We start from the raw sequence: 24134 nt of genomic DNA, 5'->3' as shown, positions 1-24134 counted from the left end.
TTGAGAGGTCAAGTAACAACAGCCATAAGAGCTGCCACGTTTAGTAACATGCTAGTCATTATTGCCTTTAGGAGGTGTAGTTACAGTGGCATATTGGAGACAAAAAAAAAAACCCAACAGATTGAAATGGATTTAGAGGGGAGTAGAAAATGTGATGAAGAAATAGGGACAGTCAAGTGTAGACAATACTTACAGTTTATCCTTGAAGAAAAGTAAAGAAATAGTACTGTCTAGCAAAGGGAGGTGATTTAAAGGAGTTTTTTTTTTTTCTCTAACTTGAGGAATATCTGTGCAAACTTAAATGCTAACGGGACGGAACTGACAGAGGAGGAGAGCTTGAAGGTGCAAGAAAGATGGTCTAATCAGGGGTTTGGGGTCCCAGTGGAAGTCTGAGGGATAACATTGAATTGAAAGGGCAGTACTCCTCATGTACTCACAGAAAGTACTGAGGAAAGACTAATGGGAATGCGAGTAATGTCCTATGTTTCCTGACAGCATGTTTGGGAGTAATTACCTAATAATGATTTCTATCTTCTTAAGGAAGTAGGAGGTAAAGTCTTTTGCTGAGGCTGTTGGCAGAAAGCGGTAATTAGCACTTAGCATGTTACCTAGCTCCCAGGAGTTAAGCTTCATTTTTCCTCTCTCCTGTGAATCCAGTTTCTTTACATAGTTCTACATTCTTCGTGGCTCTAGATTGACATGCACCCTGGAGATGACCCTTAAGTTCACATCCTCATGTAACATTCTGGTCTCCAAGAAGAGAATCTTCCCTACGTTTAGGCTGTAGTTGTATCTCCTCTCTCTCTAGCCAGGATGAACCAGACCTTCATGGTCTTTGAAGAGGGGATAGTTTTTCCTAAAATGACTTACACACTTTTGTGTGACTCAACAGTAATTGAGTGGGTGTATTTTTTTGGTAGACTTTAGTGTTTAAAATGGTAAATAAAATAGTATGGATTTTGATTTTGACAAAATAAAAGTATTCATTGTGAGTGAATAATTTTGCTCTTTAGGCAGATTGTTCTTTTGAATTTTTATAGATTTTAAAAAGATCCACGTTATATGTAAATGCATAGATACACACACACATATCTTAAAGAACTATATAATATGTATCAAAAATTATATAATTCTTTAAGTATATATGCTATAACATCTGCTTATTTGTGGTATGCCTTTCTTCTAATAATCATGGTTTTGTTTTCAAGCATGTTCGGTAGGCGGTATACCTGGTTCCAGGAAGTGGTTCTTTGCAGTGCAGGCAATATGTGGATTTTATCAGGTAACAGAAATGAAAAAATAACCATTAGTAAATGTCTTTGTTAATATAAATAATTTCAGGAACCCATCATTTAATGCAGTCTTTTCATGTATTAGTTTTGCAGTTCTGACTGGGAAGAGATACATTTTGGTATGGAAAAAGATGAAATTGAAGATGTTCTTCAAACAAATATCGAAGAATGTTTGAATGCAGAGTGTTTTGAGGAAGAAGATAGTAATAGCAGAGAATCATTATTCTTGGCTGAGTATGCTTATAATAGCTTACTTTCTATAATATCTTTCTATAGTATCTGTAAAATACTTAATATTAGACAGTATTTTAGCCACAAGAGTGAAGGTTAAATGTTTTAGCTATCAAAAGGGAATTTTAGTTAATTGAAATTGTCAATTCTTTATCTTGGAAGATAGGCAATTTGGGCCTTTTATTTGAATAAAACTATTTAAAATGGAAAATGGGCATCTGAAAATGTTTAGTTTCTCAAGCTGAGAAAATTGCAGGAATCATAAAAAGTGATACTCTAATTAATATGTCACTCTCCCTTTTTTTTTAAGATTTTATTTATTCATTTGAAAGAGAGAAAGCACAAGCAGGGGGAGCAGCAGACAGAGGGAGAGAGAGAAGCAGGCTCACCCAGCAGGAGCCCTACGCGGGGCTCAATCCCAGGACCCTGGGATCATGACCTGAGTTGAAGGCAGATGCTTAACGACTGATCCACCCAGGCGCCCCAATATGTCACTTTCTTAAAGATGAATTCTGCCTGATTATGAATTTTAAGAGCTTGACTAGAAACTTTATTTAAGATTAATAACTGGCATTCAAACTCAAACTCTAAAAGTATGATTTTCATTTTGCTATTTGAGGTTGAAATATATGATTTCGTCAATTTATGTATATCTTGAACATTTAGACACCTTTAAAATGCATAGGGTTTCTGAGGATTATATAGACCATTGGGTTCACTTTCAGGTTTTTTGAATTGTGGTATAATATACAAGTTGGTACAAGTTGGTCCAGGTGATGTAAGTTGTGATTATTTTTTTCTTCATAAAATAGCCCATCTTTGACTCATAATTAATACCTTTCATTTTAGTCTTCCACAGTATTTCATTACAAAATCCCACTTTTGTTTGTTGCAGGAGTCACATATTATAATATTTCTATAAATTACTGGAGACTTTAAAAATTCTGTTTTCCTCTTTTCAAATTATATTTGTATGATTAATGAAAGGAGATCTTGTAGAACTGAGCAACGGTTATTGAACCAGGAGTCATTAGAGGTAGTTTCTAGCTACATGATCGTGGACCAGTCACTCCATTTTTCTAGTCCTTTATTTTCTCGTCCATAAAGGGTTGAGATCCTTTCAGGTGATTTCTAAGGTGCCTGCCAGCCTTAGAGTTCTTATCATCCCATGTTTCCCACCATTACTAAAAGAGTGTAAATGTAATTATTTCTAGTAAGTGACCTAATAATTATTTCCACAAGAGGGAGCTTGAAAACTATTTTTTAACATAACATGCCTTAGGTTTTCTAGACAATGGCAGGTTTGTAATAAAGGATTTAGGTAACTTTATGTTATATAATAAATGTTTGAGAAAAAAAATCATCATTTGGGTAAAATGAAAAGATTTTGAAGAATTGGAGGACATCATCATATTTTCCACCCAGGGCTGTAGTATGCCATTCAGAGAAAAGCAGTAGCCTTCTTTATTAAACCCTTAGCAATACTTACTTTTAGGGTTCAGAAAAATGCTTGGTCTACTAGTTATGATTTATGTTTAATATACTAGATATAATTTAGAGTTTTTTTCCCCCCTCTTTTGTTAGTATTGTTTGTTTTTGATGGTGTGGTTAAAAACTTGGACTCAGTGTTTGAATCTTAGCTTCTACACCTACTAATTATGTGGCTGAGGCAAATTATTTAAAGTAAGGATAATAATAATAGTAGTGCCTCATGGATTGTCATGAAGATCAAATAAGATAATGCATTTAACATACTTAATAGTGTCTGGCACATAGGTCCATTTAATTAATATTACCTATCATTACTATATGAAATGTGTGGGTGTGTTTTTCTAACTTACCCTTTTATTTTAGCCTATATGAAGAATCTGCAGAAAATTTGCATCAGCTGTCCGATAAACTTCCTGCTCCTGGTAATATTTTATGACTTTTCAATAGTGTTTTTTAAAGATTTTATTTATTTATTTGACAGAGAGAGACACAGCGAAAGAGGGAACACAAGCAGGGGGAGTGGGAGAGGGAAAAGCAGGCTTCCCGCTGAGCAGAGAGCCAGATGTGGGGCTCAATCCCAGGACCCTGAGATCATGACCTGAGCCAAAGGCAGACGCTTAACTACTGAGCCACCTGGGTGCCCCATGTTTTCAATAATTTATATCTTATCTTATACTTTCTATGAATGAGTGATGAAATCAGTCTTTATGCTAGTGTCCTCACTTCTAATTTCGAAATTCAAAATGAAAAAAAATTTTTTTAGAGGGAGGGGAAGGACAGAGGGAGAAGGAGAGAGAGAATCTTAAGCAGGCTCCACACCCAGTACGGAGCCCAATGTGGGGCTTCATCTCAGGACCCTGAGATCATGACCTGAGCTGAACTCAAGAATCAGATGCTCAACCGACTGAGCCACCCAGGCACTCTGAAAAATAATTTTTTAATTGAAGTTGACACAAAACACGCTTTAATAAAGTATATCACTGAAGCATTACAGTTCTCTTAATTGTTTTTATTTAGTTAGACAGAAATTAGAACTTAGAAAATTAAATACCCATCTCCGTTTCCTTATGTAGTTATTACTGAGGAATGTTTCCACTACATACCATTGTTTTCCACAGTATGTTCTATAGAACACTAGTCCTATGAATACCTCTGGGAGAAAGAAGTTCTTCAACCTAGATCATTTGGATAACGTTCTTATAAGGTGTGAGGCCACTATATACATTATCAAATAGAAAGTTATACAGTAGGGGCACCTGGGTGGCTTAGATGGTTAAGCGTCTGTCTGCCTTCGGCTCAGGTCATGATCCCAGGGTCCTGGGATCGAGCCCTGCAACTGGCTCCTGGCTCAATAGGGAGCCTGCTTCTCCCTCTCCCTCTGCCTCTCCCCTGCTCGTGCTCTCTCTCTCTGTATCTCTGTGTCTCAAATGAATAAATAAAATCTTTAAAAAATAAAAAAAAAGAAAGTTATACAGTAAAAGAACCCGTTATTCAGCATTTTATTTTTAAAGATTTTATTTATTTATTTGAAAGAGAGGGTACAAGTGGTAGAGAGAGAGAAGCAGGCTCCCCACTGAGCAGGGAGCCGATGCGTGGCTTGATCCCAGGACCCTGGGATCATGACCTGAGCCGAAGGCAGCACTTAACTGACTGAGCCACCCAGGTGCCCCTACTCAGCATTTTTTTACAAAGCCCCCCCCCCTTTTTTTTACTATAATGGAAAGCATATTTTATAAAATATTGCATCATACTATTCTTAAAGCTGTATTCTGTCTTAAATTTATCTTTCTTTGTGTCAATCAAGTAGCTGGCATCTAAAGTGAGGTACAATTTGGCATCTATAAATAATTTTGAAGAGCATTCTTGAACATTGTCATCATTGAAAGTCATTTATTAAGCAGATATTTGTTGCATGCATTGTATGTCATGTACTAGGAGCTGAGTATATAATGATGAGTAAAGCATATGTGATTACCATGAAGGACTTGATAGCTCATCATCTAATCCTTATATTCAAGATCCTATTTTAGTGTAAAGATCCCACATGGAAAATAACTGAATACATAGATAAATAAACATCAGTTTTTTAAATGAAATGTGTCAAGTTCAAAATATGCATTGAAACATATAGTTGCTGTTTTGGCAAATTAGAATGCTTTCATTATCAAATTTCTATTTGGTTTCTGTTTCCTTTATATTATCTTGGTTCTTTGGTAAATTTATAATTTTATAAAATGTGAAGTTTCATGGAGTTATACTTTTTTTCTTAGGAACTAATGATGTTGTCAGTATAATTGAGTTTTCTGAGTGTTTTATTGTCCTATACAAAGAAATAATTTATTTGAACATTACAATTTTATATTAATTCATTCCCTTTTGTATAAATTAAGTACAGAAAAATATACTGAAATTGCCCAGGTTTTTTTTCTCTGTTCAGTACAACAATAGCATTGATGATCTCAAGAGCAATATATATAATTAAGCACTGGTGCATAATTGGCAAGTAATTATGATAGACTCCATTGTTTCCTGGCATATGCCAGCTATTTCAAGATAACATGGCTTTAAATCAATGATGAACATTTAGAAATTTTGAACTCCTAAAGATGTGTATTGTTTTGAAGAATTTCAGAACTTAAAGTTAAAATCCTTCTTTGTATTCTAAATAAATGTAAAATTCAATTTTTTAGGGTACTATTTTGAGACTTTCTGATTTTCAGAAAAATTACGAAAATGCCTTATTCTCTTTCTAGGTAGAGCAATGATAGATATAATACTGTTGCCTTCTGACAAAGATCCTCCTAAATTGAAAGACTGTCTGCCTACTGTGGGAGCACTAAAACATTTGAAGGAATGGTATTCAGCAAAGATTACTATAGCAGGAAATCATTGTGAAATGTAAGCTGTTCTGTTTTTATTGGCTCTCAGTGTTATGTCTTTACAATTAGCATGGTATCCTGTTTTTAATAGACTTATGATTTGAAGTTTTTTTTTAATGTGACAAGATAGTTTTATGTCATACTGTTATTAGAGGTTTATCTATTGAGAAGAATGATTTTTCTTGTTTCATACTTTATATTCCTGAGGTATTTAAGTTTTTAGTAAATATCATCAATGCTGTTTTATAACCATTATTGAGCATTAATTATCTAAACACACTGTGTGCTTTTAAATAAGTGTGTATTGTTCATTGAGCACCACGATGAATACCATGGATACATGGATACACAGGATTTGTTATGTCATATTTGTTTTTTTTGTTTTATGTGCAATGTAGAAACAAGTCTATACGGTTGTGTTTTATGATATTTTAGTAAGGACCAGTTGTATCCTTAAAGAAGTATTCAATTGGATTTATTAACTTCATGATTTTCTTCATTTAACAAATGTTTATTGAGCACTGACTTTATGCCAAGCACAGCAATAGATGCTGATGAGTTAAGAAAGCAAGATTTGATCTTGTTCATTGAAATACAGGGAGAAACAGGAGTGCTAATAGTCATGATCATCTGTGAGAAGTGCTACTATGGAATTCCATACAAAGCTGTATGAGAAAAATTTAGGAGAGCAGTTCTCCCTTTGAAGATAAAGGACTGATACTAAGTCTATGTGTGTGTGTACCTATGTGTATATCTGACACTTTTAAGCTAATAAGTAGTAATAGGAAAATCTGTACCTTCATCTGTAGTGTTAAGGGTAATTCCTCTTAACAGGGATATTGAGATTAAATGGACATGTAATAGTGACTCCCTCAGAGACTGACTTAAGGGATGTTCTATAATATTAGTAGATAAAAGCAGCAATAGAAACTGCATTTTTCCCTGTTAGGATTATAGTTAACTATAACCGTTAAATCTAAGGAAGATATAAAACCCTGTATTTAACCATCATAATCTTTTATTTATAGGAATTGTCAGAAAATTGCAGAATACCTCTCTGCTAATGTTGTATCTTTAGAGGATCTCAAAAATGCTATTGACTCAAAGGAATTATGGAGGGGAAAGATTCAGATATGGGAAAGAAAGGTAAGTGGATTTCTCAGTTATCACAGTTTGCGAAGCAGGCCTTTCAGCTTTATTTACAGCACAGATAATTTAAATGAATTTGAATGAAAATGTACCTTATAAAGATGTTCTAGAATAGCACTATCTAAGAATTTTCTGCGATAATAGAAATGTTCCGCCTTTGCTAGTACAGTAGCCACTGGCCTTATATTGCTACTGAGCACTTTATGTGTGATTATTTATGTGATTATTTCAACCAAAAAATAGAATTTTAAACTTTATTTTAATTATATAGTCACCGTGGTTATCTTTTGGACACTGCAGCTCTAGAATCTAACAGTCTTTTAAAAATATAGAATTTGACATTAGTTGAGTTCATGTTGTTTATCCAAGACGCCTATTTCATTACATGTGTAAACTACTGGAAAGCTGCTTAGAGCATCTTAACTATAATACCATTTTATTTTTTTTTTAAGATTTATTTATTTATTTTTAGGGAGAGAGAGTGGGAGAAGGGGGCGGGACAGAGGGAGAAGGAGAGAAATCTCAAGCAGACTCCTCACTGAGGGCAGAGCCCAATACTGGGCTCAGTCTTACAACCCTGAGATCATGACCTGAGCCAAAATCAAGAGTCAGACGCTTAACTGTCTGAGCCACCCAGGTATAATACTACTTTAAATGATCACTGCTCTCTACTAATCAGCTCTGATTTTGAACAATTTTTTTTAACCTCACAAGATCCCAGATTTTTCAACTACAAGATGAAAATATTGGATTAGTTCAACTTCTCTGATCTTAAATTTCTATGAGACTCCAATTCTATTTTGGCATCTTTTATGATGAATGAATATGTTGAGTGGCTTTTATAAGTTGTGTGCATGTTAAAGTAAGTATCTAGGGTATTTTATATATTTTTGAATATAGGTAAAACTAAAACAATAAAGTTTCTTGGAACGCCTGGCTGGCTCAGTTGGTTAAGCATCTGCCTTCAGTTCAGGTCATGATCCTGGGGTCCTGGGATCGAGTCCTACATCGGGCTTCTTGCTCAGTGGGGAGCCTGCCTCTCCCTCTGCCTGCCGCTCCCCTGCTTGTGCTCTCCCTCTCTCTCTATATCTCTGACAAATAAATACATAAAATCTTAAAGAAAAATACCAAAAAACAATAAAGTTTCTTTTTTTTTTTTTTTAAAGATTTTATTTATTTGAGAGAGAGAGAGAATGAGAGAGAGCACATGAGAGGGAGGAGGGCCAGAGGGAGAAGCAGACTCCCTGCCGAGCAGGGAGCCCGATGTGGGACTCGATCCTGGGACTCCAGGATCATGACCTGAGCCGAAGGCAGTCGCTTAACCAACTGAGCCACCCAGGCACCCAACAATAAAGTTTCTTAATGTTTGTTCGGGGTGGCATGGGAGCATGAGTTGGGTCTTATATTTCTATAAAGATTTATTGCACTAATTACTAGATTTTTTTTCCTTTTCAATTCACCCTTAACTATGGCTTAATAAAACTTCTAATAAGGGGGCACCTGGGTGGCTCAGTTGGTTGAGCAACTGCCTTCGGCTCAGGTCATGATCCTAGAGTCCCTGGATCGAGTCCCCATTGGGCTCCCTGCTCGGTGGGGAGTCTGTTTCTCCCTCTGACCCTCCCCTCCCTCTCATTCTCACTCTCTCTCTCAAATAAATAAATAAAATCTTAAAAAAAAAACCTTCTAATAAGACAATAGGAATTAATGTGATTGGGTCCTTCTTGCTGATTACATGTTGCCTCATCCTTACTTTGGGAAAGTTCAATCTGCAGGTAAACCTTCTGTGCAAGTGGTTTTGATGTAAACAAACCACAGAGCCAGCTTGAAGTCTGTAGGATAGAATTAGCTAGGAGAATTGTTTTTTACACATTTTTTGAAACTGCACGTTTGCATACACACAAATAATGGCAGAGTTCTTTTCATGTGATTCTTTTATGAATAGGAAATTAAATGTCCATATCTCCACAAGATGAATTTAAAACTTGAAATCACTTGTTTTGGTGGAGAATAGCTTTTAGCATAGAGGCATTATAGTGATTAAAGACATAGATTTTGGAGTTAAATTGTCCGCATTCAAATCCCTACTCTATTTCTTGCTAGTTTTGTGTGACACATTGGGTAATAGTTAGGCTTTTGGTCCCACAGTTATCTTCACCTGTAAGATAGGGGTCATAATAGCTCCTATCTCAGAGATTTTTATGAAGGTGAAATTATGTAAAGCACAAAGTAACCACTCATTAAATGTTAGTATCATTGTTACCATTACTATTAAGACCCCTACTATTACTGCTTCTACAGGAATTGATCTTTTCATCAACAGTTTATTTTGAAAGCAAACTATGTGTGAGGCTCTGTCCTAAGAATTTGTTTAAATAAGACAGACACGCTCTGTTTTGCAGAACTTGCAGACTGATAGGAAGCCACATATTGAACAAGTATATGTAAAGGAAATTGTTTGGCTCTCTGGTTGCACAGAATGGGCTTAATACATTCTTGTGGGCTGTTATAGCACCAAAGAGAGCTTTTCATGAAAAGATCCATATGTAAGTTAAAACAGGAAGGATGTATACACAAACGGAAGAACCACATTTTGAGTTGAGGAATCAAAAATATATTTCCATGTGGTTTTCTTCTCAACTTTTACATTGCAATAAGATGTATTGGTCTTTGTAAGTTTATTCATGGTATTTCTAACTGTGTTCTTTTGGTTTCTTTTCAGTTTGGATTTGAAATTAGTTTTCCTGAATTTTGTTTAAAGGGAGTCACACCTAAAAATTTTGGTACATCTAATTTAAATCCTTGCATTCTTGCCAAAAGGGTAATACCATCAAGGGATAAGAACATTTTACCGAAGGTAATCTATGTTTAATTCATTTTGCAATCATCCATTCATGCATATTTTTGTTCTTATAAGATATGTTTGAATCTTAAAATTAACCTTTCTAATATATGTGCTTAAATGTGTTCACTGGCATAATTTTTAATTATAATTAAGCGCTTAAATTATACTGTGTTATCAGCACTGAATGTTGGCAAAACTATCATTATTTTGTTTTTAAAATGGAATGATCCTAACTTTAGATCAGTATAGGCCTGAAACTTCCTTTGGTGAGGACTTTGCTATGGGACCTTTCTGAGACTCGGTTTGGAGGGAATATGATACACTGGAAAGAGAACAGGCTTTGATGTTAGGTAGACCTGGGTTTGAAACCTGGCTCTGTCACCTATAAGGTGTTGTAACCTGGGTAGATTAATTAACTCATTCGTGAAGTGAAGACAGTAACACACTTACCTTACAAAGTTATTACGAAGGTTAAATGAGGAAAGGGATTACACTAACTGACATTTGCTTCATTCACAGTTTAAGAAGTATTGGTTTGTGTCCCATATCTCCATAGGGAGAAAGAGAGAGAGCACGAGCAGGGGGAAGAGCGGCGGGCAGAGGGAGAAGCAGGCTCCCGATAAGCAGGGAGCCCGATGTGGGACTCAATCCCAGGACCCCGGGATCATAACCCGAGCCGAAGGCAGTCACTTAACCGACTGAGCCACCCAGGCGCCCCAATATATTCTTTTCTAAAGATTATAAGATTGATGACTTCAGTGTCTCTTCTTTCATAAGACACCATTCAAGTATGGATAATATATTTAAGTTTTGCTGTTATGGACGGGAATCTTAGGGTACAATCTCTCTCTCTCTCTCTCTCTCTCTCTCTCTCTCTCTCGTGTGTGTGTATTTATGTGTACATATACACATAATTAAAGATGGTGAAATTACTCAGCTTTCTGCAAAGTTTAAAACTTTGGGTAGTCTCCTCAAAATATGTTTGCTTTTCTTTACCCTTCTTGTGAAGTATTGTAGCCTCAACTTCTAAAATATCTGTCCTCCCTCACTAGCTCACTGGTAGCTTAGTTTTAGACTCTGCCCAAAGAAATACTGCAATTTTATTTCTCTGAGTGGAGCTCTCTTTGTTAATTAGGACTCTTGGCTTCACTAGCTCTCCTAACTTCTTCAGCATTTCTTTCAAGGATTTTTTTTTTTTTTTTTTTTAAATCTCAGCACACCACTCAATCTAAGTTCATTCTGGAGAATCTTCTCTTTCTATCTCTCAGTCTTGCAAACGCTCTAAGTTTGTTTCTTCAATATCCTAGCTTCTTGGGTCACCTGTCTTACTGAAAATAAACAGGAAAAGTTGAGAACTCTTGTCTTCCTTTGCTTGCCTCTTTCCAGACTCATTTTCCCTCTGTTAAAACTCTTCAGTTACTAAGAAATCTCTATGTCTGTCTCTACTCTGAAAGGTAGAATTAAAATGGAAGAAATTCTTGTCTGCTATAGAGGATTTAATATTTGGCTTGCATAATGTGTAAACACCTGCTTTTAAAGATCGATTTTAAAGTTTTAAACTCTGATCACTAATTTGTTCACTTTTATTTTATTTGTAGAATTTAAAGTATTACATAATCTTATTTCTTTCATAGGTTTTCCATTATTATGGCCCTGCTTTAGAATTTGTGCAGATGATAAAGTTATCAGATCTACCCTCCTGCTATATGTCGGACATTGAATTTGAGTTGTATCCTTTTATTTACATGTTCATTTTAGATTACATTTTCTGTGTCAGGTAGAATGTTTCCTCCACATTTAGATATTTGACCATACTGGGTTTTTTCTTTAATAATATTCAGTATATTTTTCATTGCCATGGCTTTAAGAGAAGCTCTACAACTTTCAAAAGGAAAAAAATCTTCCTTCAAGTACTATATGCTCCTAGAATAGGCAGAAGACTTTCTGGTATTGCTACTCATTGCTAATGGGGTAGGGAGGATGGAGAAATGTTAGGAATATGTGGAGAAAAACTGAGTAATTTATATACTCCTGAAATGTGCAGATGTTTCTGTTGCCATCAGCAGGCTGGATATATAAGCACCAGTCCACTGTATCTTTTTATATACTTAAGTAAATACAAATGCTGTCTCATGTATCTGCAAATATTCGACATATTTTAGACTGTCTTTTAAGAAAAGGATTTTTAGAAGTACACCTAAGAACAGAACATTTTATATAAAAAGAAATTGTTGCCTGGATTTGGAACTCTAGCATGGTGTTCTTAAATTTTTGTGTAGAAACTATAGTTTTTACAAATCTCTTTTTCCGGTGCTTTATAGGGATGCTCTTCATAGAAGCACTTTTTTCTTGGTATATTTTCAGCATTAGAAAAATTCTTTTCCTTAAGGGGAGGAGCAATTGTGAATTCCTACAGTTAAAATTTTTAATAAATTAATCTAAGCACCTTGTGAATTAGAGGACCAAACTTGTTTTAGGGACTAGTATTGTTTCACGGTTACCATTCTGTCATTTCTTTAACTCCTTAGTGCAGAGGGTTGACAAAAAACAATACCAAACAGAATTCCATGTTGTTGTTGGAGCAGATTTCTTCTTTGCGTGGCAAGGTATAGGTTTTTTGTTTTGTTTTTAACTTAACATTTAAGGATGGGTGAGAAAAGGGAATATAGTTTGTTAATCTGTTTTTGCATAATAATTTTGCTTCTTTAATATAACAAAGGATTTTGGTCCTAATTGATATTAAGATACTTTGAACTTCCCATAATAACACCAAAGTACTCTGCAGACATGAAGTGATATTAAGTTTTTGGAAGAGATTTTCAAAAATAAGCTTCATGACTGGTAATTTTGTTAGTTTTAAAATTTGAAAACACGTTAGATTATTGTTAATCTACTCCTTCAACATCTGATTTCAGTTATATGAGAAGATATTCGTACACTTGCATTATCTTTTTCATGGTAGGACAGATGGGTGGAAATGAGAAAAACTTCTAAAGCCTCACAGTATTATCAATAAGTTTTCAGTTTTTCTTTTTTTGTTTTTAAGATTTTATTTATTTATTTGTCAGAGAGAGAGAGCACAAGCAGGGGGAGTGGCAGGTAGAGGGAGAAGCAGACTCCCCACTGAGCAAGGAGCCCAATGTGGGGCTCTGTCCAAGGATCCTGGGATCATGACCTGAGCCGAAGGCCGACACTTAACTGACTGAGCCACCCAGGCATCCCTCAGTTTTTCTTTCTTAATTCTGGTGATGTTTATGAGATTTGTGGCTATTTCAATAGTTGTGTATATATATACACACACACACATATACATATATATACACATATATATGTATATGTATATATTTAAGTCATCTATTTAAATTCAAGTATAGTTTTTAATGGGAAAAACTAAAAGTTTGCTTTTCTTTCTGGTTATTTACTGTGTTTCTATGAAAACAATTTTTAATGCACAGAATATTCATTGGCAATATTTAACATTATTTTACTATTTTAACAACAAATAAACTATTTCAAACAATTGTGTAGGGAGGAAAATTATTATTAAAATTATAGTTTCCCTATGGCACTATAGTCAAATACTGGTTATAATTCCCTTAGAAAATTGATACAGTAATGGAAATAATGATTTTGGCCTTAAGATGCTTGACTATAGATAATTTAAAATTTTGACTTTCATGGTTAAGCGTCTGAATCTTGATTTTGGCCCAGGTCATGATCTCAGGGTGGCATAGTCAAGCCATGTTGGGCTCCACTCTGGGTCATGGAGCCTGCTTAAGATTTTCTTCCCCTCTCCCTTTGCCCTCCCCCCGCCCCACCCCTTGCATGTTCTCTCTCTGTGTGTCTCAAATAAATAAATCTTAAAATTTTGACTTTCAGCCTCTTTTTCCATAAAATTAAGTTTTTTAATAGTGTACTTGTGTTTATTTGATGAAGTAGCCTTTGAAGGAACAGCCTGAAGTATAATATTAGCCTGTGTTTTCATCCTCTAAAGAATACCTAATGTGAAATTTAAAACATTTATCTTTTCTTATTTATCCAACATGTATCTTATTATGTGCTAGACACTGTTTTAGGTATTAGGGATCCAGTGATGGATTAGAGAGATGAACACTATCCTCATGGAACTTATATTTTGGTGGGAAAAAGAGAAAATAATAAGGAATATGAAGAGGGGAGCCTGGGTGGCTCAGTCAGTTAGGCAGCTGACTCTTGGTTTTAGCTCAGGTCATGATCTCAGGGTCGTGAGATCCAGCCCCATGTGGGGGTCTGCACTGAGTGTGGAGCCTGCTTAAGATTGTCTCTCCCTCTCCCCCATTCCTCATACTCCCTCTCTCCCCCTCCAACAAAAGGAACTATGAAGAAAACAAGCAGACTGCAATAGAGTAATAAGGTGAACTTACTTTAATCGAATTAATAAGATCATATATCTTTATAAAAATATGCACATAGAAATCTTGCAAAGTTGTATAGTAAAAAGAAAAAGCAGAAAAAGGAAAGAAAAAAAAGCACAAAGAATTAAAAAAAAAAATCTGTTCCTGCTTTAACCCAAGTAACTAAATAGTTCTCTGTTTAACCTTATCTAGTTCACCTAATTTTGGGGAGCCTCTTCATTCTAGGAAATGAGAATATCATTTATCATTAACCATTTCACCTGTGTTTTCAAATAGGGGAGGGGAGGAGTATGGTAGAATAGAAAGTCTCAAGTAAGAGTGTATATACTTTAGAAAACTTAGATTTAAGTCCTAGTTCTACCACTTACTGGCTTATAGCTTTTTAAATTGTAAACTGTAAGTAATAATCCCTGTTTTACCTGTTGCGAAAGTTGCAATGAAAACCAATTGGAATATATTTTACAAGCTGTGAAGTATGCTATAAAAGATGGTTGGTAACTAATTTTAATGTCTTTGAAGTTTATCTGGCCTGAATGATAGACATGCATATGTGAAATATTTTCCTGAAAGGTATAAAGCTCCAAATATCCTCTAGATATTTTGAAGATAAAATGAAATTTTTAGGAATTGCTTTTATAGGTAACTTTTCAAGTCAAAATCAGATACATACCTGTAATTTATTTAATACAGGTATAAAATAATCCTTAATGCATCTCGTTATTGAAGACAGGCAACACTAATATTAGAAGCAAACTAAATGATATTTATATCGTATTTTCAGTTGTTTTGTTTTAAATTTGGTATATTAGATTGTCATTTTTATTGCTTCTTGGACAACGACTATAAAACATTAGAGTATTCTTGGGGTGCCTGGGTGGCTCATTGGTTGAGCATCCGACTCTTGATTTTGGCTCAGGTCATGATCTCAGGGTCATGAGATCGAGTCCCGCATTGGTTGGGTTCCGTGCTCAGCACAGAGTCTGCTTGGGATTCTCCTTTTCCCTTTTCCTCTGCATCCTACCCCTGCTCATGTGCTCTTTCCCTCTCTCTCTCTCTCTAAAATAAATAAATAAAATCTTTAAAAAATACTAGAGTATTCTTTATCAGTAAGGGACAAATAAATGATGGAATTTTTTATAGATGTTCCTACTTTAATGCAGCAAAAGGGATGATTTTTGGAAACATAATTTAGCTAACATATCTCTGAATGTGAAGTACTGTATTTTCCTTTTATACTAGGTCATAATTAGTTTTTTACATTTTAGAAAAAAGTAGTTTTGATTTGCACGCTCATCCTTTGAAATAATTCTAGTGCTTTATAACTTGGTTTTCATTTATTTTTTCAGCAGTTTTGTGTGAGGGGCTGGGGCAGAGACTGCCTGCTGTGTGCCCGGGGCTTGTTTCAGATGCTGGAGAGAATAAAATGGATTAGGTCCCTCCTTAGGAAGCTTTCATAATACTTAAATTTTAGTGATTTATATGATCTTAAGTCAACTTCTGACTTTAAAAAAACAAATTTGATCAGGCCCAGAATAAAAATAAAAACCTTTTATAGTGAAGCTTATTTTATTAGATTAGTAAAAAATAAGAAGATTGTTAAGGAATCATGATATCTACTAATTGTATGACCAGGAAATATTTTTTATTTTGTTTTATTTATTTTTAAAAAAAATTTTTGAGAGAGAGCAGCAGGGGTGGGGGCTGGTAGTAGTAGGAGGGGCGGAGGGAGAGGGAGCTAGAGATTCTTAAGCAGGCTCTACACCCAGCATGGAGCCTGATACAGGGCTCGATCACACAATCCTAAGATCATGACCTGAGCCAAAATCAAGAGTCGGATACTTAACCAAACGAGCCACCCAAGCACCCCAGGAAATATTTTTTTTAAAAGATTTTATTTATTTATTTGATAGAGAGAGACATAGCGAGGAAGGGAACACAAGCAGGGGGAGTGGGAGAGGGAGAAGCAGGCTTCCCGCCGAGCAGGGAGCCCGATGTGGGGCTCTATCCCAGGACCTTGGGATCATGATCTGAGCCGAAGGCAGACGCTTAATGACTGAGCCACCCAGGCGCCCCCCAGGAAATTTTTTTTTTTTTTAAGATTTTATTTATTTATTTGAGAGAGAGAGAATGAGAGAGAACACATGAGAGGGGATAGGGTCAGAGGGCAAAGCAGACTCCCCGCCGAACAGGGAGCCCGATGCGGGACTCGATCCCGGGACTCCGGGATCATGACCTGAGCCGAAGGCAGTCGCTTAACCAACTGAGCCACCCAGGCGCCCCAGGAAATATTTTTTTAAGAAGAGAGTTTGCAAGGTTAGAAATGTGATTCCCTTAGTGCCTGCTTGTCCAGGTGGTGCCTACTGAAAAGAATGAACCAAAGTTTTGAAATGGTATTTGGTTTTTAAATTCTGGAGATAGTATGATAACCTAGAAGCACCATCCTCAAGTCTTAGAGTGTATCTAATGATTAGTGCATGAGTGAGAACGAGTTATCAGAATCCAAGTTTGTTTTGAACACAGTATAAACAATTGACATAAATGTATTTTGTAGGAAATTGTAGTTTATGGGATTTAGAAATGTTTATTTTTGTATTTGTAGCAAATGTTTATTCAAGAATAAGTTGTCTCAAACATTTGGCTACTTCTTTGCCTGGGTAGGACATACTTATAATATCAGGCTTTAAGTTGTGCATTGAACTGCATTTAGCATCTCTGATTTGTTAAGCTTTAACTATAATAATTACATAATTAAGTTATAACTGGGCCCTGATCTAGCATACTCACAGCTTTGTCTATCCTTTGGGCAAAATACTTTTGTTATGAATTTTGTGCTACATAGTCTTATTTATGCAAGTATGAAGAACTAGGATTTAGTGTTTCAAAGTTAAATATAGATCTTTTTATATTTAATGATTATTTTCTATTGCTAATATTTTTTTATTTTTAGTGTCTAATAATTATGTGAAATACATTTGTCTTAGAATTAAAAAAAGGCATGGCTGTAATAACAAAAATAAACATTTAATTTTCCCTTTTTTTTGTTCCTAATATACTTATTTGTATATCTAAGAATGCATAAGATAATAAATATCAGTAAAACTAATACATTAAAGTATTGACTTAATATCATATATGTCATGAGACTCATCCATCTACAAGTGACAATTAAAAGTGATTTTTCTGTTCCATTGATCTGTGTGTCTGTTTTTGTGCCAGTACCATACTGTCTTGATGATGACAGCTTTGTAATAGAGCTGGAAGTCCGGAATTGTGATGCCGCCAGCTTTGCTTTTCTTTATCAACATTCCTCTGGCTATGCGGGGTCTTTTCTGGTTCCATACAAGTTTTAGGATTATTTGTTCCATTTCTTTGAAAAAAGTTGATGGTATTTGATTAACATAACATAATAAAATAAAATTTTAAAAGAAGTCATTTTTCATTAGATTTGAGATCTATAAGATATCTTACTTAAATTTCCCCAGAATTAAAAAAAAATGTTATTTATTGGGATTTGCTGGTTGTTGTAGCTTATATTTCTAAAATAACAAGCAAAGTGTAGCTTTCAGAGTGCAGTTTGTTTTATTCAGTACCTAATCAAATTGAGATTTTGCCTAAATATCATATGCTGGCTTTGGGAAAACAAATATTTAATAAAAATCTGTATGCCCAGCCCTGGGAAGGCAAAGATGAATAAGCTGAGTTTTCTCACAAATCAGTCAGAAGCTGCTGTATGTTTTCTGGCATATGATTCATGGTTTCTTTGCAGTTTATACCTTATTAGGATTAAATCTCTAATTTCTAGGAACAGAGTTTCGAAATTACCTACAGATGTATTATAATTTTGAAACCAGAACAATAATCCAGCCAGACAAAAGGTTATAAAATTATGGCTAAGTATGACAAAATCTTTTGATGATGGCGTTCCCAGCCTCTCACTCGTTTGCAGATATACAAAGAAATGATACCACAACCTGAACTTGAAGCAAATATTGTGAATAACAAGGTTTTCAGAGATCTGTAACTTACTGGAAAAGAGACCCCATGTTTGACTACCTTTGTCTGGTTTTTTACTTTTTTTTCTGACAGTTTGGGCATTGTTTTTGTTTTTCCAGTGGACTTGTGAGAGAGCATTACAAAGTACCTATTAGGTGAAATTCGAGTGGAAAATTGTCAGGTGACACTATTTAAGAATTAATCTCAGTGTGCAGTCACTAAAAATATGTTCTGTTTTATCCAGGTCGGTGCTCTCTTTGTATTGCCATGTGCTATTAGTAACACACTCATTCCACCTCCCAGCCAGCTCAGTTCAAGAAAATGGAGAGAATACATAGCTAAAAAGCCTAAGACAATCAGTGGTAAGTAGTAAATCGTTGTTTTATGAAATGGAGATAACATGCTTGATGAGAAAATAATATTTATTACTACTGATTAAAACGAACCCACATCCTTTTAAGATTTTTTATAATCTCTTAGTAACCTCCTGTTAGTAACAACAAAGTGTATGCTACCTTATTCAAAAAAATATCAGTGATCTAAAGGCGGAAGTTTTGATTAAGTACATAGCTAATTATATTGAACATGGGTTTCTTAGAGACATTTCAAGAATGAAATTTATGAAAATAAAGTGGTGAGGGTGCCTGGGTGGCTCAGTCAGTTAAGCGTCTGCCTTTGGCTCAGGTCATGATCCCAGGGTCCTGGGATCGAGGCCCAGGTCAGGCTCCTTCTGCCCCTCCCCCTGCTCATGCACAATCTTTCTCTCTTGCTCAGTCTCTCAGATAAATAAATAAAATCTTTTTTTAAAGAAAAAGAAAAAGTGGTTATTTTATTATATGGTAGGTACATAAGAAAACAAACTGGTGATTAAGTTTTCTAAAGAAATTAGAAGTTAACAATTATATGTTATGCAGTGTTCTGCGTACTTTAGAAATATTGGCTCCTTTAATTCTTATAATAGCCCTATAAACTTATTTTTATATCCATTTAACAGACTAGGAAATTGGGGCTTGAAGAAGTTACAGAGCTGTTAATTGGCAGAATCTAATAGTTAATAGCTCTGTAACTTCTCCAAGAATTTGAACCCAGGCTCTGTGCTCTTAACTACTGCACTGTATTGCATCTAGTACTTTATTACATTCAAAATGTCACTGTCAAAATGAAATCTTAATTTCTGTTGTAAAATCAGATCATTTATATCCAAACTTTAGTATTTTATTAGGTAATTACAGCTCAAAAATTTTAGTTACTTGCCCGAAGTCATATAGCTAAAGAATGTTTCTTCATACTTTGCTTATATGTGTTTTTTTTATTGGATAATAATTTGTTTAAATTAGTTTTGAGCTTGTAGTTAGTTTTCGAGACCCATGATATGATGGGACTAAGAATTGGAATTTGAACATGCCCACCTGGATTGTTCTAGAAGACCTCTCTAGCAATACTTCAGAGCCGTATAATCCTGAGGAATATGGATTTAAAATCAGCAACTTACACAGTATTATATAGGTGAGATACTGAAATCCATCTTAGGAAATGTTGAATTTGAAAAGGAGATGATAGCTATATGGAAATTTAAATTTAAGAGTTTGAGATTAGATCTGTTATCCCCAGAGAGTGGTCAGGGCTAGAGATTTAGATTTTACCAGCTGTCTGGCCTATTTTATAACAAACCAGCCTAAGACTAAGTGGCTTCAAAGAGCAAATGCTTTTATTTGCTCGCAGTTTTGCAGTTTGACCTAGCGTCAGCTGGGCAGTTCTCCCGTTCTCACCCGTGGTCACGGATGTGGCTGCGCTGAGCTTGTGGGTTGTTCAGAAGTTGGGCTCAGCTTGGGATGCAGGGACAGCTATCTTTCTTTCCCCGTGTAGTCTCAGAGCCTTTTCTCTTGGCCCATGGTTTCTTCATGTGATCTCTAGCAGGTTAGCTGGAATTTTTACGCGGTGGCTTAAGACTCCAAAACGTACAAAAGTCAAAGCTGCCAGGACTTCTAAGGCTTGATCCCAGAACTGGCCCAGCATCACTTCTGCTGTATTCTTTTTTTTTTTTTAAGATTTTTATTTATTTGACAGAGAAAGATACAGCGAGAGAGGGAACACAAGCAGGGGGAGTGGGAGAGGGCGAAGCAGGCCTCCTGCCCAGCAGGGAGCCCGACGCGGGGCTCGATCCCAGGACCCTGAGATCATGACCTGAGCCGAAGGCAGACGCTTAACGACTGAGCCACCCACGCGCCCCCTGCTGTATTCTTTTATTTAAAGCTGCTCAGAAGAGTGGCCCAGATTCAAAGGGGAGGTGATTAGACAAGGGTGTGAATACTGAGAAGCCACCAGTGTAGAAAGCCTCCCAGTGACTGTGTATAGGTAATAGTTGAAGCCTTAGGAGTAGTTGGACAAAACCATATAGACAGCATGACTAGAGAAGAGAGCCAAGGCTAGGATCTTCAGAAATGCCTGAATTTAAGGTAAAGGTGGAAGAAAAGCTAGGAAATGATTTAATAAATAGTGGTTGGAAGACCCTAGAGAGCTATAATCATTAACATCAACATCAAAGTATCATTTATTGCATGACACACTGTGGGAAATAAAGGGGAGTCAAACTGGGTCCTTACACTTGAGGAAGTAGTTGCACGGTCTTTTTCTTTGTGGAATTTGTAGTCAAGTGATGAAAGCACTTTGAAAAATCATTATAAATCTGTTTAGTCGACACTGCGAAGGTAAAGTAGAGGATACTTCCAGAGTGTTTGGCCTGGCATAGTCGCAAGAATTCAGAGCAGCTTCCTGGGGGAACAGATGTTGTTCATGTGGTTAAATGCACTGTACTCGTACATAAAGAAGTGCAGCTCTGGCCCTTCTCAACTCCTCCCAGGGAGCAGATGTAGCTGTGGGGGTTTGGGCACCTGCTAAAACAAAATCAGAAATAGGTGTGCTAGGTGGCAGTAGAGGCAATTTCACTTATTTTACGTGAAATCATAGGATAATATGTATCCATTTCTCAATATTACACATGTTTAAGGCTTACTAATATGAATTGCATATTAATATCTCCTAACTAAACTTGAGTATATTCTGGACAGCCCATTATTTATTTTTTCTTTGTAACTTTTTCTAAGGTAATTTACTGATTTAGAATTTATTCTTAAATAGGTTTTTTTTTTTTTCATGAGTTTTATTGCAACTTTAAGAAAATACCTTAGTATGTGGCTTGATTTGATTTCCTTAAATTATCACCTCTTGAAATTTGGAGATTAATATTGGTTAACTTCTGAATAATAAGACATATATCACATGACATTCTTCAAAGGCAGGTTGTTGATTACTGATCAGGCTGTATCATTAAGTGCTGATGAAGCTGACACTTTACAGTATTTTTTTTTTTTATCTTAGAAGTAGAAACAATCAAATTGGACAGTTGATTATTAAGTTCTCTTCTACCCATAGCCCTTTCTGTAGGGGAAATTATTTATCTCATCGACAGAGCTCCTTTTGTAAAAGAAGAGCCAAGTTTTAGCTAGGATAAAGTTTTCACAGCTCTTACTTAGGAAGCACTTACTTAGTACCACTACCCGTAGCCTCTCTCACTATTCCAAATAAGATACCAACTGTGCGATCAGCCTCTTAAGTCAGCATTCTGTTCCCATGCCTTACTGCATTATGTCCAGCTGTGCTCTGTTGTTGGCCCTGCGTGTCCCGTCCTCCAAGCTAAACTTTTATACTGTTTCCTTAAGCTGTTCTCTGATTTTCATCCTTTATGACCTTGTTCATTCATTTAGTCAGTCAGTCAGTCATACCTTTCATTCATTTTTTTTTTTTTTTTTGAGATTGGTAGATATTGTGGATCAGGCATGGTACAATATCTGGAGATTAGTAATGAGCAAGATAGACCTGGCTCCTCCTTTCCTGGAATTTGACCTGTAATAGGAAATAGATATTGAGAAGTCATTATTAAGTCTTAATTATAACATTGTATTCAGTAGCAACCGACTATAAATCCACAAAAGATAGTATCTTGAAAAAGGTTAGATGTGGAAAGGCTATCAACAACAATGGGGGGGGGTGTAAGCACTTGTACATATTTATTTATATAATCAAGCATCTACAATATAGTAGGCCCCATTACACGTGCTGGACTGGCAGTAAATAGAACACAGTCCATGTCCTCGGGAAGCTTACATAACCGTGGAGGGAATGGGTTTAGATTTTACCTCAGAAACCTGTATGGTTAGGTCTCTCAGTTTTGATGGGCCTTTACTCCAGGCATTTTCTCATTCAGGACCTAATTTGCCATCCCATTTAAAATTGCAAATAGACTCTTCTCCTGACATTTTATCCATTTCCCCAGCTTTATTTTTTCTTTTTAGTACTTATCACTATCTAATATACTAAGTGTGTGTCTTTTTCTCTCACTCGAAGTGACAAGAGACAAGATGGAATTTTTTACTTTTATTCATTTTATTTTCAGTGCCTGGAACAGTACCAGTTACTTATTAGGTACTCAAAAATAGTTGTTAAGTAATATGTGAAATATATATTTCCAGGTAGTAATAACTGTTGTCTGGAAAAGTAGAAAGATTTTAAATGGATTCCATGGTGCAATGTGAATAAAAATTTGTGCCCCAGTTTTTATCAGTTCCTTAAGTTTAACAAATCATCTCTGATGAAATAAAATACATACATAGTTTGAACCATATGGTATTGCTTATTTGTATATCAAAAATTGTTAAGTATCAGCAGTTTCATATGGTTTGACCTAAAATAGAAAACCAATGTCCCATTTGAATTATGCTTAAATTAAGTGTAGTCAAAGAATGATTTTTAACAGTGATTTTCAGTGAAATACCCAGAAAGTATTATGATACTAGGAGAAATGCAAAAGAACTATGTGAACAAATGCAACTGAGCTAAACCCAATTACTCTGAAGAAAGGCTTCTATATTTAACACTTGTACTGAAAAGCCAGTTGTATAATGAAAAGTGCTGGCTTACCATATGTTCACAGAGAAGTTTTACAGAATTGTCAAAAAACTGGATGTTGATCATTGCCTCACTGTACATTACAAATGAATAAGCTAAAGTATAGAGAAATCAACAACCTTCTCTAATATCATAGGGTGCAGTCAGAATTTTCACCCAAGTCTGACTGCATCTACAAACCATCCATGTTAATTTTACAATCTTGAGTCCTATTGTTGTCTCATTTTTTTTAATTGGAATTCTTTTGAAAGGAAATATTTTAAAGGCACTCTTGAAAAAAGTTACTGTTTTGTTGATTGACAAGTCTTCTAATAAAAATATTTTTAAAGGGACTAGATTAATAAGAGCTAATGAAATGTTTTGAATTGATGAAGCATGTGCCTTTATTCTTTTTTTTAAATTTTATTATGTATGCTAATCACCGTACATTACATCATTAGTTTTTGATGTAGTGTTCCATGATTCATTGTTTGCATATAACACCTAGTGCTCCATTCAGTACGTGCCCTCTTTAATACCCATCACCAGGCTAACCCATCCTCCTACACTCCTCCCCTCTAGAACCCTCAGTTTGTTTCTGAGTCCATAGTCTTTCATGGTTCGTCTCCCCCTCCAATTCCCCCCCTTCATTTTTCCCTCCGTACTATCTTCTTCTTTTTTTTTTTTTTTAAACATATAATGTATTATTTGTTTCAGAGGTACAGGTCTGTGATTCAACAGTCTTACACAATTCACAGTGCTCACCATAGCACATACCCTCCCCAATATCTGTCACCCAGCCACCCCGTGCCTCCCACCCCCCACCACTCCAGCAACCCTCAGTTTGTTTCCTGAGATTAAGAATTCCTCATATTGGGGCGCCTGGGTGGCTCAGTTGGTTAAGCGACTGCCTTCGGCT

At 35.6% G+C, this 24134-nt stretch overlaps 1 protein-coding gene across 4 annotated transcripts in view; it reads left to right on the top strand.

The window, feature by feature from the left end:
* The window catches only part of MTBP (MDM2 binding protein), a 79122-nt gene that overhangs the window by 4148 nt on the left and 50840 nt on the right, over positions 1-24134 (top strand). For 3 of the 4 annotated variants that reach the window (XM_064587953.1, XM_064587952.1, XM_045895971.2), the window contains exons 3-11: positions 1209-1282; positions 1378-1526; positions 3378-3436; positions 5768-5912; positions 6922-7039; positions 9762-9896; positions 11519-11613; positions 12418-12490; positions 18516-18633. In XM_064587953.1, coding sequence (XP_064444023.1) covers positions 1209-1282; positions 1378-1526; positions 3378-3436; positions 5768-5912; positions 6922-7039; positions 9762-9896; positions 11519-11613; positions 12418-12490; positions 18516-18633 — 966 coding nt within the window. The remainder of the gene's footprint in view (positions 1-1208; positions 1283-1377; positions 1527-3377; positions 3437-5767; positions 5913-6921; positions 7040-9761; positions 9897-11518; positions 11614-12417; positions 12491-18515; positions 18634-24134) is intronic. The other variant, XM_064587954.1, reaches the window with a different exon arrangement.

The sequence above is a fragment of the Mirounga angustirostris genome, unplaced genomic scaffold (assembly GCF_029215605.1).
Source record: "Mirounga angustirostris isolate CCGP_5_RB_7025 unplaced genomic scaffold, mMirAng1.0.hap1 SCAF_4, whole genome shotgun sequence".
Lineage (NCBI taxonomy): Eukaryota > Metazoa > Chordata > Mammalia > Carnivora > Phocidae > Mirounga > Mirounga angustirostris.
The sequence above is the reverse complement of the archived record's forward strand: the minus strand, read 5'-3'. Positions and strand labels throughout refer to the sequence as shown.